Source organism: Thunnus thynnus, chromosome 6, assembly GCF_963924715.1.
Source record: "Thunnus thynnus chromosome 6, fThuThy2.1, whole genome shotgun sequence".
Classification (NCBI taxonomy): Eukaryota; Metazoa; Chordata; class Actinopteri; order Scombriformes; family Scombridae; genus Thunnus; species Thunnus thynnus.
Window position 1 is genome coordinate 7181636 of NC_089522.1, and position 16332 is coordinate 7197967.

The window sequence follows — 16332 nt, forward strand, 5'->3', positions numbered from 1 at the left end:
ACTGGGCTTTAGACTATATAGATAGACTTTATATAGACTATCTTTATATAGATATAAGACTTTTAAGAGAAACAATATCTACATTTTTCTGAAGTTGATCAGCTTAGGGTTTCATCATGATCATGTTATGATCAGGAGTGTTGTCACACATACTGTATGGAGCTGCTCATTCAACAGCCCCATGCAGACCAGGTGCCATTGAACGCATTTTCCAAAATAATATTAACACCTTATGTGTTCTCTTAATCAGTAATTAAGTGAAATAACTACTTACACTTTATATTTTCAGTATTTTTCTGATGTTGACTAACCATGCCTGCATTAGTTGCGTTGCTCCAAGACACATCGACAGGATTGCTGGATGTTGATGGAGAGGTTGCCTCTGTGGGGATCGAACCTGTCAGTGTGATCAGCAATTATCAGTTTGGGATTGACTTGGCCGGGTTTTCAACAATATAACTATGAATAATGTACCTCACTTTGAAAACTTTTTGTTGGAACCACTCTCCCCCAAAGAAATAGTCCTTGTAAAAAAACTGTTAACAGTAGATGTTTCACGGTAAGAAGTTGTTCATGTAGAATTTTTCAAATTCAATATTTTTCAATATTCCATTCACCTCCATTGTACTGGTGTAGCATCAGAACCTGGACAAATAAAACCCAAACTATCTGCATTAGTGCTATCAAAAAATTAACAAACAAATCTTTTGTATTGAGACTTTTTTGAGTTGGTATGTACCATGTCTGCACTGATACACACTGTTTCCAGTAAATATTTGCAGCCTAGGTCTGACACAGACAAAGGCTTCTCCTACCCACTCTATTTTTTATATACTGTATTACCAAATAAACTGCCTGCGATCAACATCACATTGCATTATACAATATTACAAATTCACTTGAGCACTGTGGGACAAAGTTTAGCTTTAATCAGTGCAGGTGGCAACCAACACGTGTTCCCCTTCAGGCATTCAGTAGCTGTATGTGCTTGCTGCTGAGACTGTTTAGCACTACAAACCTGTATACTTGGCTCAACTGCTGCTGATACCAGCTCTGGTACGTACTCGCTGCCGCTGACACTTCCTGCTGAACTGCTGCCCATATGCAAAAGAATATCAAAGATATCAGTTGAGGGCTTTGGGGCTCACAAGATTTGTTCAGATCAGACAATAACAAAGTCAGACAGTAGACTCAGCTTGTTAGCATGTGATGGTATATATAATTGCTTTGTGCACTGAATTGGGTTCTTGAATCTTCTCCGGTTCTTATTTTTGCTACTGTCGTGATATTAAACTTAGGACAAAACATAAGGAAATTTGTGTTTGGTAGATTATTTCTTTGTTGTAACAATACTTCTTGGCAATAAATCTTATACCTTTGGAAAGCCTGTTTATTTCCCTTTTTAATGATGCTACATTTGTAAGGAACTTTTTGCCAAAATTTGCCAAATCTTCTCTGCCAATGCCAAACAACTTATTCTGCCATTGACTCTTGTTTGGTGTTTGGTGGATTGGATGATTGAAGTTTGAAGAAACATGACATATTGGCAATTTAACAATTTATTCATTTAACAAACAGGAGCCTCAGTAGCATGTGGAAGAACCATACACAGCCACAACAGCCTGGCACCTCCTCCTCATGCTGGTCACCAGCCTGGTCACACACTGCTGTGGGATGGCATCCCATTCTTTAATCAGCATTTGTCGCAAGTCCGCCAATGTGGTTGTGTTGGTCACTCTGGCACGAACAGCATGCTAAAGCTGATCCCACAAGTGTTCAATGGGGTTGAGGTCAGGACTGCTGGCAGGCCATTCCATCCTCTCCACTTCCAAATTCTGGAGGTAGTCTCTGATAAACCCCGCTCTGTGGGGGCGAGCGTTGTCATCTTGGAGGATAGAGTTCGGTCCCAGACTGTGGAGATATGGGATTGCTACTGGTTGCAGAATCTCATCTCGATATCTCTCATTGAGATTGCCTCCAATGATGACAAGCCTCGTTTTTCCAGTGAGGGAGATGCTGCCCCACACCATCACACTGCCTCCACCAAAAGATGTTACTCTATCGGTGCAGCAATCAGCATAGCATTCTCCGCGTCTTCTCCACACTTTGACTCTATGATCCAACTGCCGTAGGCAGAATCTGGACTCATCGCTGAACATAACATTCCTCCACATATTCAGGTTCCAGTGCTCATGTTGCCAACACCAGCGCAAACAGGCCTGACGGTGAAGGGCAGTCATGGCAGGCCTCCTGGCAGCCCTATGAGACCGGAGACTGGCTGCGTGCAGTCTGTTCCTGATTGTCTGGGCAAAGAGCCATCGGCCATATCATCCTGCAAATCTTGACTGCAAATTTGTAGAAGACAGCCTATGGTACCCAAGTGCTGACAGGATGAGGAAAAGGTTATCTTGGGGTGTCGTCTTCTTGGGACGCCCACTTTCCGGCCTGTCTCTGACATCCCCCGTTATATGGAACTTGGCCCTCACTTTGGAGATGGTACTAGGGCTCACTCCAAATAATGCCACAACTTGGTTTTGCGGAACACCAGCTTGAAGTTGCCCTATTGTACGGGCCCTATCCAGATCAGTCAAATGTGGCATGCCGATTCTTGGAGCAGACACCTACTGACCACTGTAGCAGGGGCCATGCTCACAGGTGGGGGTACCAGAAGCTCAAAACAAGAGTCAATAGCAACAGCAAAATAAGCTGTTTGGCATTGGCAAAGAAGATTTGGCAAATTTTTCATGGGCACAACCCACAGACTCAGCTCTGCTGCTCATCCCACAAATGCATGTTCCTTACAAATGTGCCACCATTTAAAAGGGCAATAAACAGGCTTTCCAAAGTTATAAGATTTATTGCCAAGAAGCATTGTTACAACAAAGAAATAATCTAACAAACACAAATTTCCTTACTTTTTGTGCTAAGTATATACACTTTTTTACAGATAAAGTAATACAAAGTAGTAATATAAATTAAAACCAACTATTTCACAAGCTATCAGCTTTATTTAGTCTTCAAATAAATGTTTTGGAGGTGCAATAAAGCATATTTCTTTACTTTTACGCAGTATCAGCACATCATGTTAGCATGCCCTACGCCCTTGTGATCTAAAACTTCTAAAAGTCTAATCTTGAACACCTGAAAAACTTTATTGTTCTATATATCTTTACAGGTCTGACCAGCTTTATGCTGGAACAACACTTGAACTAATCTGCATGGTTTATATCACTAGACACAAATGAGAAAAAAAATTAAGATTGGTGAACTGACCCTTTAATAAACAAAGGGGAACAAAATAGTACAACTGAGCATTTGATGTTCATTATGATGTCTATATCTTTATGTTATATAAGGGACTGGCCATACTGTTATATCATGTATCCAATTTCCTATTCATTTCCCATGAGAGGACTTCCTACTATCCATTTAACCAGTTTGAATTGTGGAAGAATTAATTGAAAGAGACTATAACCAATACTGTAAAACCATCTTGTAAAACTCATCAATCACAGAATTTAAAAAAAAAAAAAAATTCTTGGCAAAAGTTTACAACTGTACATCTGACAATAAAGCTCTAAACTTTCACATGACCTTTCAAATCCTTTTATGGTATTCAGAAAAAAATGATGAAAACAACACTAAAATATAGTGTGGAAAGGTTTTCTGTAACAGCACTGGTTCAGTGAGACACTCTTCCTCTAATTATGAATTAGATGGACTGCCAGAGGGGAGTGCTCACTGATCCCTCAGTATATCACAAAACTGCTGCGCGTGGCTCAATGAAAAACGATGCTTGGACTTGTGCGATGACACATTATATGGTTATGTGCAAGCCTCTGTGCGCCTGCCAATCCTCTTTCCAGATTTGGGACTGGTGCCAGCAACTTCCTCCTCAGCGGGTGAAGGACACAGGGATGCACGTGGAAAAAATAAAGGAAGAGAAAAAGAAAGAGAGAGGATGGAACGAAGCAGAATGGGAGGTTGAGGTTTAAAATCCACAGAGAAATGAGTTGGTGAAGGTATCACGTTTTATGCAAAGTCAATAATTTGAACACTAAGGTGTTAATAGTGTATCTGTAAACTTATGAATAAAAAGCAAGATGGGAGAGAGTGGAGCTCAGCTTACATTCCACAAATATAATTAAAGTGGAAGAAGACAACTTTTTTTGCTTTTAATTTATTATGAAGTAAATTGATTGCACAGTGTAATAACTATAGAATAATGACACCATTGGCGTTTAGATTACAATCTCCCAGGAAAAATGACGGCTCAATTTACGGCACAAATTAAGTGTGTCAACCATTGTGCAACCAAAAGAGGAAGAGGACAGAGCTTTTGTTTTCCCCGGAAGCTACTGGTAGCTATATCTCATAATAATTTGTTAGCAGGCAAGCCTCCTTCTATTGTCTTATTGCTATATGATAAATGTGGAATATTGCACAGACAAATCTGATCACACGCTACTTACATCTGCATACCCTATACTACCTGAATAAACTTGTCTTTTGATTTCTAGAGGGTTTTCATCCCATTAGCTATTATAGCTAACAGAAAGAAAGCCCTTTAGAAATCAGTTAGCTAATAGCCATACAGCCACTGAATACTGGATGAGTATCCAGTCAGGCTGGCTGTCAGGCTGATCTACTTGTTCATATGAAAATCAATGGACAGAAAATATGTTATCTGTTGCGCATTTTCTTTCATTTTGTAAAAACTTAAAATATGCTACCAACCCAGTTCACTTCTCTCAACACGTACTTAAGAATTTCTATCTGCTTTCATGTCTCCATTATAGACTACATGAATGAACAAACTCAGGCTTTTTCTCCTGTTACTCCCCTCCACCCCTACGCCAACCCCTGCAGTAGTTACTTGTTTCTGCGAAGCAATAACGTTACTCAAACTATGTCATTACAATGCAATGCACATCATTACAATAGCTTTTACCTGTTCCCAAATTCAACACAAAATTGTGACAATTTCAAATTACCTCCTCAGTGAAAATGCTTCTTTCTCTCTCTTATTTCCAAAGTGATGTTGATCTTTAGTTCACGAAGCTATGCTCTGAGGAAAACAGAAAGCGATTCAGTTGTCTTTGCGACCGCAGCGCAAACAATAATACCACCTGGAAATGCAGGGGGAGGGGGGGAGTTGAAAAGTTGTCTGATTCCACTTTAATTAATGACAAAAATATAATCAAAAATGATGCACAGAGAGAATGCAGTATACAGTAGGTTGAAAGAGTGTAAAGACAAAAAAAATAACAGAGGGTGTAAAGAAAGGAAAGCTGCCTACATGCCAAGTGGGCCAGTGAACCCTGGCAGCAGCAGTATCTTGTAAAGTGCCCCCTCAGCAATACACACATTCACAAATACACACACACACACACGTCAGGCTTGATCCCAACTCCAATAAAAGCTCTGTATATCAGCGAGGAGGCCGTCCATTAGATGGATGGAGGACACCAGGCCAAGGTCTAGACACAGTAGCAGAGGGAAGGGCAGACCTCAGACAGCTTTATTACATTATAGAGCTGGACATGGTGATCTCTTAATGCAGTCATGTTCACACTTTTCCACTCCGCTGCTCTGTGTTAGACTTTAAACTGCAGGAGCTCACTTCCACAAGGAGGCCAGCGGTTTGAACTATTTATAAGAGTTTACAATTAGGTTCAAAATAAAGTTGTTAGACTTTAAATGTCTGGTCTCATGAGTTTTTAAAAAAGGTCTGGTGATTTATCCAAATCTAAAAGGATTTATCCAAATGGCTGAAACAAGCCACCTAGCGGCTGGCGGACCTGTCACTCAAAGCAGCCATGTCCTTCATTATGCATAACTTTACAGCTTAATAAAATTTAAACGAGTGAGTTATAAAAAAATTCACCCCCATACAGTTGTCATGAAAGGGAAAATTAGCTATAGAGACCAAAACCGCTTTTTGTACCAGGCACATGTTTATTTCTGCTGTAAAATTGGACATTTTAACATGGGGGTCTATGGGGAATGACTCGCTTTTGGAGCCAGCCTCAAGTGGCCATTCAAGGAACTGCAGTTTTTGGCACTTCCGCATTGGCTTCATTTTACAGCCCCAGAGGTTGCCGCTTTGGTGAAACTACCCTAAACAGGGTTTAAAAGCAATACTATGTAACTTTTTGAACAAAAAAAAAAAAAATCACTTTCTTCCTCCTACAAATTCAATTCAGTCCACTTGAGTTTTGCCACTACAGTCCCAAAGCCTTTACACACTGGGGGTGTAACAAATAAGCAACACGAAAATGTGAAATAATCGCCTGAGAATAATTCGCATTGAAACTATTAACACCGGCAGCAATACAAATTTGCGACAGAAACACAAATTTGCAACAGCTCATTCTGCTGTCAGTCAGCCTCATGAAGGCAGTCGGACGCTGCTTCTGTGGACAGAGACACTCAACGCAGGTCAGAGTCCGTGTAGATTGAATGTAGATTGAATGGATATAACGCTTCTCTTCTTCTTTTGTCAAGTGAGGAAAAGAAGGACAAGATCATCATCACAGGATGTGGATTTTGACATCATCCTCCAGAGATGATGATGATCTCCAACCTAGATTCACCATCTCTGTCCACAGAGGCAGCCGTCCGTCAGCAGCAGCTCCTGGTGAGCTGAGAGGACAGCGGCCGGACAAACTGCCTTCACCAAGCTGACTGACAGCAGACACTTACTGAACCAAAACAGTTTGCATGTAAGCTCCATGGGAAGAGATCCAGTGTTTGTATTTATAAATATATGTTGATAATGCATTTGATACATGATACATCAATGCATTGATTCCTGGGCTTTATTTCTCCACCCACTGTAGCAAGTGAGCGTAACTGTCTGCCGTGAAACAGGCAAGCTCACAGACAGACCGGGAGCTGATCAATCAATGTAGATACGGTAAATAAGTTCAAAACACATACAGCAGGATATTCAACACCCCACGTGGGCTTTCGCAATAAACAGCTGTCTGTGCAGATCACACTTCATGATTGGTTGATGCTTTTATTTGCTGTGCGAATGGGGGCCAAAATCCACAGTCCTCCTTCTGTGCAAAAATGTAAAAGTGTATCTGAACCTAATATGAAGCTTCAGCCGTCCAAACTAGCCAAATCAAGTAGATATCTTTCAACGTTACAGTCTTTTTAATGCCAAAGTTTCTCTTTTTGTTACTATACTTTCACAACAGCTCAACGGGGAAACAAAAAGGGAATTTGATGCTAAAAAGACTGTAAATGTCTTATGACTCCACGTTCCAAAAACCACATTATTTTAGCCTCAGCTAATATCAGTTTTTCACACTGGTATGAGCAGAGCATGTGCTGCTGGACATGCTGCATTAGGACAACAATTTTTATTTACCTGGAGATTCATTCATATCTATTGCATATAGAGGCATCAATCTAAATGTTAGGGAAAGCCATGTGCTTCTGTATGAATTTGCGTGTGTGTTTATTGGAAACGGGCCCTATCTTACGCATCTTAAGTGTGACGCAAGTGTCTTTGTTAGTTTAAGAGCAAAGCAGTTATCATTTTCCTGTCCAGCGCCCACGTTGTTTAAATAGCAAATGCACTTGTGCCCATCAGAGCGCCCATGGGCGTGTTGGTCTTAAAATGTGTGGTCAGGCACATTGTTGGCACATTGCTATCTTCAGGCAGCAGAGAGTGATTGCGCCATTGACCAACAAAAACCTGGTCTGAAGTCAATGGCGCAGTGTTTCACTGTTATTTTAAGGGTGCATTATCAAGACAGTAATATGAGGCTACATAGAAGGGTGCACAACACACATGCACTCTGCTACTTACACACACACAGATGTGCAGCTGTGCACAGACATGCAAAAGATGACAAATAAAAGGATTACAATGTGAAAGATTATTATTGTGTACATCAACATATTTTAAAAAATATGTGCCATAATGCTTTATCATAGTATTTATCAGAATTAATAATCGCAGTAATACGTGTATTGCCATGAATTGTGGCAATACACATAGGTATTTAAACAGACAGACAACAGCGGATCAGACGCAGATTGACTTTCCTGCAGCATCAGTACATGATGACATGAGGAACATATGAGGAAATAAATGAAGTGAAAACAATTATTAAACTAAAGAAGGAAATAAATCTGGACAGCTTCTAGCTGCTGCCAACAGCAGGATCAGCATCTTGGAGAGCTGATCAAGTCCTGATAACTGTGTTAATGATTCTTAACATGATTAAAATTAATGATTTAATTTTTGAACAATATTTAACAAATATTCTTTAACATATCTGAGAGTGCAGTGATCAGGTTTCCATACTTTCAGCAATTAAAACCCCGCTGATTTGACCTATTACTCCATGATTGAACAAAATGATTTTAAAGAAACTGAAGCTGTAATTAGAAAATAAACCTTATCAAAAAATCAAACGAAAATACTTTCGCAACAAATTAATGAACAGGATCTCAAACTGGTGGTCTGGGGCTGACCACGGGAGGGTCCAGGAGCAGCAGAGGCCAGTGTGCTCTTTATGGATCGTGTGGATTCACTTTGCGCTTGAGCAGATCCGTTTCCTATGCAGAGAAGTGTTCCTTCTTATTACTTGGCAAATGTGCCATCATAATAGCAATCCGCCAAGGTGCAAGTGCACCACGCTTTTAAAGGGAATGGGAGATGACACTGTGATTGGTTTATTGCATGTTACACCCAAAACACACACATGATTAATTAGGAGACTATAGACAACCCCTTCGAACCATGCGCCTGGCGCAGCAAGCATTTTTAAAATAGCAAAAGTGGATTTGGACACACTCTAAATGCACTTGCACCATGTGGTTCAGACCATGCACTTTAGATTGTTAAAATAGAGCCCATACTGTCTTATAACTCAGAGCACACAACATAGTGTTGGATGGCGTCATGGCTGTGTCCACAGTCAAGCTGCTCAGGAGGAATACTGTGGAGCCTGAAGCTGCTCCCATCAAAAATACTTCACACACACTTATATATAGCACATTGATGGTATTTTTAGAGCTCTTATATAATCATTTGTGGCTGTTTGTCTAGAATGAAAAAAAGGATCTGTGTGGACATGTAGATAAGAAAGTCTGACAAAATTGTTATGTAATAAGTCTATAAATGTGTTTAAGGCGCTATAAATAAATTGGTGCACAGTATATTTAACTAGTTGGATCACAAATGTGTCTTGGCAACAAACTTGCAACTGTTTTCATTATTTTGATCTGCTTTGATGCCTTGTTTCTAACAGCGATGAAAAGAAACGACAGGAAGTGATGAACTGAGATGAAAAAAATGCAGACATAATGGAGTGTAGCAACAGTAGCCATCCAGCTCTCCTTCTTCTTCCTCATGCGACTCGTTTTTCCCTTTCATTGTTCAGCTCTGTTTGCTTCCACCCGTCCTCCCTCTCTGTTCGATCCCTCTGTTTGCCGCCTTTGAAGTTCCTCCCCTCCAAGTTCAGAATGCAGTGTCTTGAGAGAGTAGAGGGGAGGAAGGAAGAGGGGAAAAACCCCAACAACTTCAAAGGGCTTTTCTTGGGTTGTGGGAAGGTGGGGGTTATTTTTAGCCTGATGGTGCCCACTCAAACACTCGAGTTGTAAATGGAGGAGAAGGGCAGATAGAGGAGAGAGCACAGATAGATCATGTCACATGCTCACTTTTGTCATGCACTGCTGCAGAAAGGGCTTTTCTCTCATATGCAACCTGTTCTTTTTGAATGAATGTATTGTTGAAATGTCGAATCGCTCTATAAAAATTGTCCATGACTTTATCTCAGAAATATAACTGTAGATCTCAAAATGACTCAAAAGGTGGAAATTATAGTTCTGCAAAGATACACCTAAACGTCTCTGCAGATCTATGCAGAAAGGGGTGTTATGGGTAATCACAGGGCTCACATAGGGGCTGACTAGAGGTGTTCAGTACATGTACAAATGTATCTTTAGCAGAAAAACTTCACACCGGACTGACTGTAGCTTTTAGCAGTGGAGCTCCCCTCACTGAAAGCACTGCAGCTCAGCTGTGATTAATTCCTTGTTAAAAGCTTACCAAAAGAACACAAAGTAAACAAAATGGTTGGCTGCTAAGCTATTAAAGTGGTAAACAGTGCTTGTATACACCTAGTTTTATACTAAACTGAACTTAACAGTTGGAACTCGCAACTGACTGAACTTAAAATTGAACAGATAGAATCACAGCTGAATGTCTGGGCAGTATGAACGCTGATGTGTTTGCATACTGACATGCGTACTGAAGTGCATTTGAGCAGTGATGCATCACTTAGCATAGAAAAAAGTGAACAAACTACAGTCAGCGACAAAAAATCTTTGAACTGAGCTGAACGAAATGATTCGAATCAGCAAAGTGATTCTAAAGGTCCACCTCTAGAGACGATGCGAAAGCCTCCCAGATCTCTACAACGCATTTCTGGGGCGATCTAACCTCATGTCAGGAGGCTGGTTTTGTAACGGAAACATCTCCAAATGCATGTTACGGCCTTAAAAATACTCTTGACTAAAACATGGGTTTTATTTTTAGCCATTGCATTTAGCCGACTGAAACTGGCAGTTGGGATAATAACTTTGTTTTTATTTTATAAATAATACATTTGACTAACCTGGGGGTTTGTTTACAACCATCTGATCGTTCGAACTCTCTTGCTTGTTGCCCCTATGGACCTATTTTAATCGATGTTACCCCACCCTAAGATCTCAGCAATGACTTTGATGAGTACAGTCTTATCATAACAGTCTAAACAAATGGCCAGAGCTATGAAAATGAAACGCAAGTATTAATAAATCGTAATTACGTAATATGTACACAGTAAAATTGAATTACATCGAAAAACAGTATTTTGATTCAGAAAACCTGGTTTTTAATCACCCACAGCACAAATGCACCTAAATACCAAGTGTGTTTTGGGCTGTTCATGGACTCCATCTTTGTTTCACCAGATATATTGTACTATTTTTTGGAATGGAAACAAGGGTTAATAAATATGTAACAAAGGGAAATGATTGGCTAATGAGCTGCTCTGAGGCTGAAGTATTTTGCCCATCAGGTTTCTGCAAGTGGCTCTGCATCCACATTTTCAAAAAGCCCACACTCAATAACTTTGGATGGTTTTCATGGAAGACAGGGATACATTCATCAAAAATTCATAAAACATGTTACCTGACGCTCATTACTCAGTTAATGATTTTATCATCTCTCATCTATGTTAATATCTTGTATAAAGGTCATAAAAGAAGCTAATAATGTGATGATTTCCCACGATGATTACTTCCATTGCTCTTCTATTCTCTCAATACTTACTGTCTTATCGTCATTATGTTCTTTCTCATTACACTTTCTCATTACGCCTGCAATCATTTTGTCAGAGGAGCAGTCACATTTTTGTACACCTCAGCTTGAAATACGACTCTTCATATTTGCACGGTGTTCTGCTTTACACAGAGAGATGGTGACTAATCTCATATCCTCCCTCATCTGCTGCCATGAGTTCACCACCCACCATTTACTTGTGTGTGATGGATGGCTAGCAGGTGAAACAGAGGGTCTTCAGAGGGAATCACTAATGTGACAAGGTTCAGCCATATGACTAATGGACTTCACTTTAATACACTCAGATCCAACACCTTCAGACCTTACAAGCACAACATTCCCCTTGTTGAAATTCATTCATGTGTCAAGGACTCTATTTTTCTGATATAGGGTACAAACGTAAGCGAATTCTCTGGGCGCAAACATGTATAGTCATCACCAGCAGTTTCTTGCAATTTTGGTGACTTCATCACCAGCACTTGAAAAGGGGGAGAGAGGCTATGAGAGAGAGAAAAAAAATTTACACTGAAGCACCTGAAGTTCCAAAATACAAATAAACAACACCCCAAATATTAATGTACATCATTGCAAATATGCTCTCAGTGGCAGCTAATATGGATGCATATCAGTTCTGCAGCTGCAGGCATACTGTACTATATCAGCACAGCTGGTTGTGAAAACTGTTAATAGTCTAATTATTTAAACTCCGTCTTCTGCTCCACCCCTGCATATTTGAAAAGTCTCATTCATGTCTTTAAAGTTTATTAAACATAACTGAGCCCATGCAAAATATTAAAAAAAGATCTTATTCACCAATAGAGAAAAATAGATGAATAAACCGTTCATATATGATTGAAAAAAAATACAAATTGGAGTTCGGAAATTTGTTAGTTTTATTAGGAAAACATAGTCAGTTTCAACAAAATCCCAGTTTCTTGTTGGAAGATTTAAACTAAGAAGGTATCCACACTGTATCAAATGTGAACAAAGTAAGAAGGATTTTGGAGAGGTCAGAGAGCGCTCCTTTGACATCACATTCTACAGCCATGCTTTGTGAGGCTGTATTCAGGCACAGCTGTGCTTTTAATCAAGTCAATTTTTATTTGTATAGCCCAATATCACAAATCACAAACTTGCCTCAGGGGACTTTACAATCTGTACAGCAATACAACAGCCTCTGTGCTTAGACCCTTGACCCTTGAAGGAAACAGTCCCCCAAAAAAAGGTTTCATGAGGAAAAAATGGACAGAATAGATCAAAAAAGTAAAATTACAGAATGAACAAAGAGGATGACAAAATTATAGATAAACTGATAACATATATGAAGAATGTATTGGGAGGACATCAAGCAATTTCCAGGTGCCACATGACCTCCTAACACCAAGCTAAATGGTAACATCAGCATGCTAACACGCTCACAAACTATGCTTACATGCTGTTTAGCTTTAGATATACTATAAGTACATATGACATGTTTACTATCTTAGTTTAGTATGTTAACATGCTATGTTTTGCTAATTTGATTTAATCCATGTGTAGTTTTTTGTCAGTTGTGTTATTACAAATGTCAATGGGATATAACCTGCAAGTCCCAGTTTGACTTTGGCTCTCTATCCTCTGTTTAACATTTCAGCCAGCTGTTGTGTTTGAATGCTGCCCAACATCCATCAGTGCACACGCATAAATGGCACACACAACACTTAAAATATTCACAATTGCACACCAATTGAGTTCCAGACGTGAAATCTTTTGAACATTTATTGGACTGAAGCGTAATAATCACCGACTCAGCCAAATCTGTCTGACTTTTCATGTGTATCACAAGTGATGTTGCCCGTGGAAAAGACATGTCTGGTCTGGAATGAAGATTCAGTGTGACGCCTGCCATGTATGTTCCCCATCTCCCAGTGGAGCCCACTGCTTTACTTACAGCCCCTCAGGCACAGGCTGACTGCTATTTAAACAGTGCTGGTGAGCAAGGGATACGGCATAATCAGCTCCCCAGTGATGCTCACTTTGATGAATGAGCAGAGGTGTAAAGTATAGATTACCGTTTTTGTTGTAGTGTCGAAATTGCATGTATGGATTTCCCTTGAGGGTTTTGTACCTTGTTGTATATGTGCCTGTGTGTGTGATGCATGCACCCTCTCTTGTTTGTGGATGTGAGTGCATGCATTTTTTCACATATGTTTAAAATTTCTCAGTTGTCTCCAGGTGAATAATGTATAGAGGGCATGTGTGCATGTATTCAATCTTTTTTCTGTCTCACTACTAACTCCTCTACAAATGGAAAGCTACTAACATTCACACACAGCTAAACTCTGCTCACATCAGCAGTGTTTAAAGCTGCAGGAGGCAGCTTTTCTAAACATTTTCAGGTAAAACTACAACAATGTTAGCAGCATTAATCTCAAAGTAGGTCTGTAACGCAGTGGATCTGCCCTACCTGCTAAGTAAGAGTTGATAGAACCACATAATTTACCCAAATTAAATTTGAGTGTTGAGTGCGGACACTTCTCTGCACACAGGAAGTGACTAATGGATAGTAAGCAGTGAAATACAAAACTCACCAAGATTATTTCATATATCTGCTGCCTGTCTTGTTTGCTCATTTTCTTTTCCTTCTCCATAATCATATTGTGATTGACAAACATGAAAATACAGTGTGCTGTGTGCTGACGTCACCTCACCAGCACTCTCTGTTGACTCAAGATGAAATTAACTTCTCAATACTAGTTGGACCTAACTAAAAAAGTCAGTTAGCCTGATCGATATCTTGTTCATGTTGGTTGTTGTTGCCACTGATTTCTCTAACTAGTCAGTAGAAAGACATATCTGTCCCACCAGTGTTGTTATCAGTTGACACGGAAGCTGCAGTAATGGTGCTGTTAACTTGAATCATTTAAGAAATAGGTTAAAGAAATAGATTTAAGAGTTGTTATTTCTGTAAATCGACCTACAACAACAACTTTGGGTACAGCTGGGTTAAACAGGGTTTTTTTTTTTCATAATCGTCATTACTTAGAATGTAGCTAGTTAGCTAGCTATGTAGGAAGATTAGATCCCCATTCCTCCTTCTATGGGGCAGCTGTGGCTCAGGAGGTAGAGCAGGCTGTCCACTAATCACCTTGGGCAAGATACAAGAATTGCTCCTGTTGGTCAGGCCATGCACAAGAATGAGCGGCAAATTGTAAATCACTTTGGATGCCAGTTACTTCTGCCCACTAAGCTCTGATTGCAGAACTGTTTCTCCAACTGGCAGAAACAGCCATCAGTCGGTACCAGACTTATATGAACCGCTGAACAAGTCGAACATGTGGGCGGTGATTATTATGTAATGATTAAATAAAGAATGAAAAATGACACTGCATATGATGACATCAAATCATTTCATCATTTAGTATCCCAGTTTTTCATTGCTCATGGGCAGGAGGTTGTGTAACAAAATTAGATTTTTGAAATATGATTGATATTGATAGTCCACTGCTCAAATGAAGGGTTAGAATCAGCAACACTGACACTGTTTGTTTTCTTACCTTTAAAGCCTGTTTGGGGGAAAGAAATGTGTATAGACTGTAAACACATACTTAGTGAGATCAGTCACCTTCATGCACAGTATGGTTAAGGTTCAGGTGTGTATAAACACAGAAACAAATGTACATATTTAAAATGCATGCACTCACAGAAATGCACAAAATACCATAAGCATATGCATAGACATACCCATATACAGTAAAAATGCACACAGAAACACACACAAACACCTCCATGAAATCCCAGATGTAAAGATATGGAAATCAGTGGTAACTTTTCCCCTTAAAATACTTTAATATTGACAAAATTGCTAAATATAACTTTCTGCATCCAGTTCATTGTTTACCAGTTTAGAAGAGGTGAGAGAGGTTTCCATTACAGATACCATATGTACTATATGTATCCTACAAGATGGTGTGTTTTACACAGATCTAGGCATTGAAAAAATAACTGTACTATCACCATCAAAGGGCATGAAGAAAAAGTTGGACTCAGTATGAGATCTTAAGCCTCTCTGCCCTGTGTGGTGTCCTTTGGTATAAAGCAGACCGACCAATATTGCAAACATTCATTTGCTCTGTGCAGAGTACTGGTGTCATCTTGACTGTTTTGCATTTGCTGCAATTTGTCACCATCAGTATACCTGCTGCAGCTTTAAATTGTTATAATCTTTAACAGGTAATTGGTGGTGGATTTATTTATTTAGTATATTCTATATATAATGTGTATTTTCTTGTGTAAATTGAAGCAACATTTTATTGCAGTTAGTTCATGGAAATCCAGCAATGAAATTTCCTCCTCCATGTTACCTCCCTCTATCTTTGTCACGCATCAATTGTACCCTCTCTCTTTTTCCTCATCCTTATTTCTTACATCATCCTTCCTCTCCCTTGTTCTCTCCTCTCTTTCCCTTCCTCCCCTAACCTCTGTTTTTACATCCCACATATTCATCTCCCCAGTCACAAACCTCACTGTAACCGTCCTCTTCCTCTGTGTCCTCCTGCAGGAGTGTGCCTGGTGCTGGGTTGCATGATCTTCCCTGACGGATGGGATGCTGAGGTGATCCGGGACATGTGCGGGGAGCAGACGGGGAAATACTCCCTGGGTGACTGCTCTGTACGCTGGGCCTATATGCTGGCCATCATGGGCATCCTGGACGCCCTCATCCTCTCCTTCTTGGCCTTTGTCCTGGGCAACCGGCAGACGGACTTCTATCTCGACGACTTGCAGACAGACAACAAAGGTAAGCAAAGAATTACTGAAACACAATGCTTAAAAAGTAAAAATGCTTATTACTTACCCTTTCAATGTTTATGTTTGCTCCGCCTTTTCTTGTTCTATTAATACTTTGTTTTTGAATTACTGTTAATTAAAGGATAGGTTTACATTTTTTCAAACAATATCTGTCTTAAACAATAATGAGGTGTCCATATGAACATTGAAGAAAC

General features: G+C 39.8%; 1 protein-coding gene across 1 annotated transcript in view; it reads left to right on the top strand.

The window, feature by feature from the left end:
• LOC137184090 (LHFPL tetraspan subfamily member 4 protein-like) overlaps nucleotides 1-16332 on the top strand; it is a 38029-nt gene that overhangs the window by 12395 nt on the left and 9302 nt on the right. Inside the window, exon 2 of the mRNA XM_067591442.1 lies at nucleotides 15891-16127. Within this exon, the coding sequence (XP_067447543.1) occupies nucleotides 15891-16127 (237 nt within the window). The remainder of the gene's footprint in view (nucleotides 1-15890; nucleotides 16128-16332) is intronic.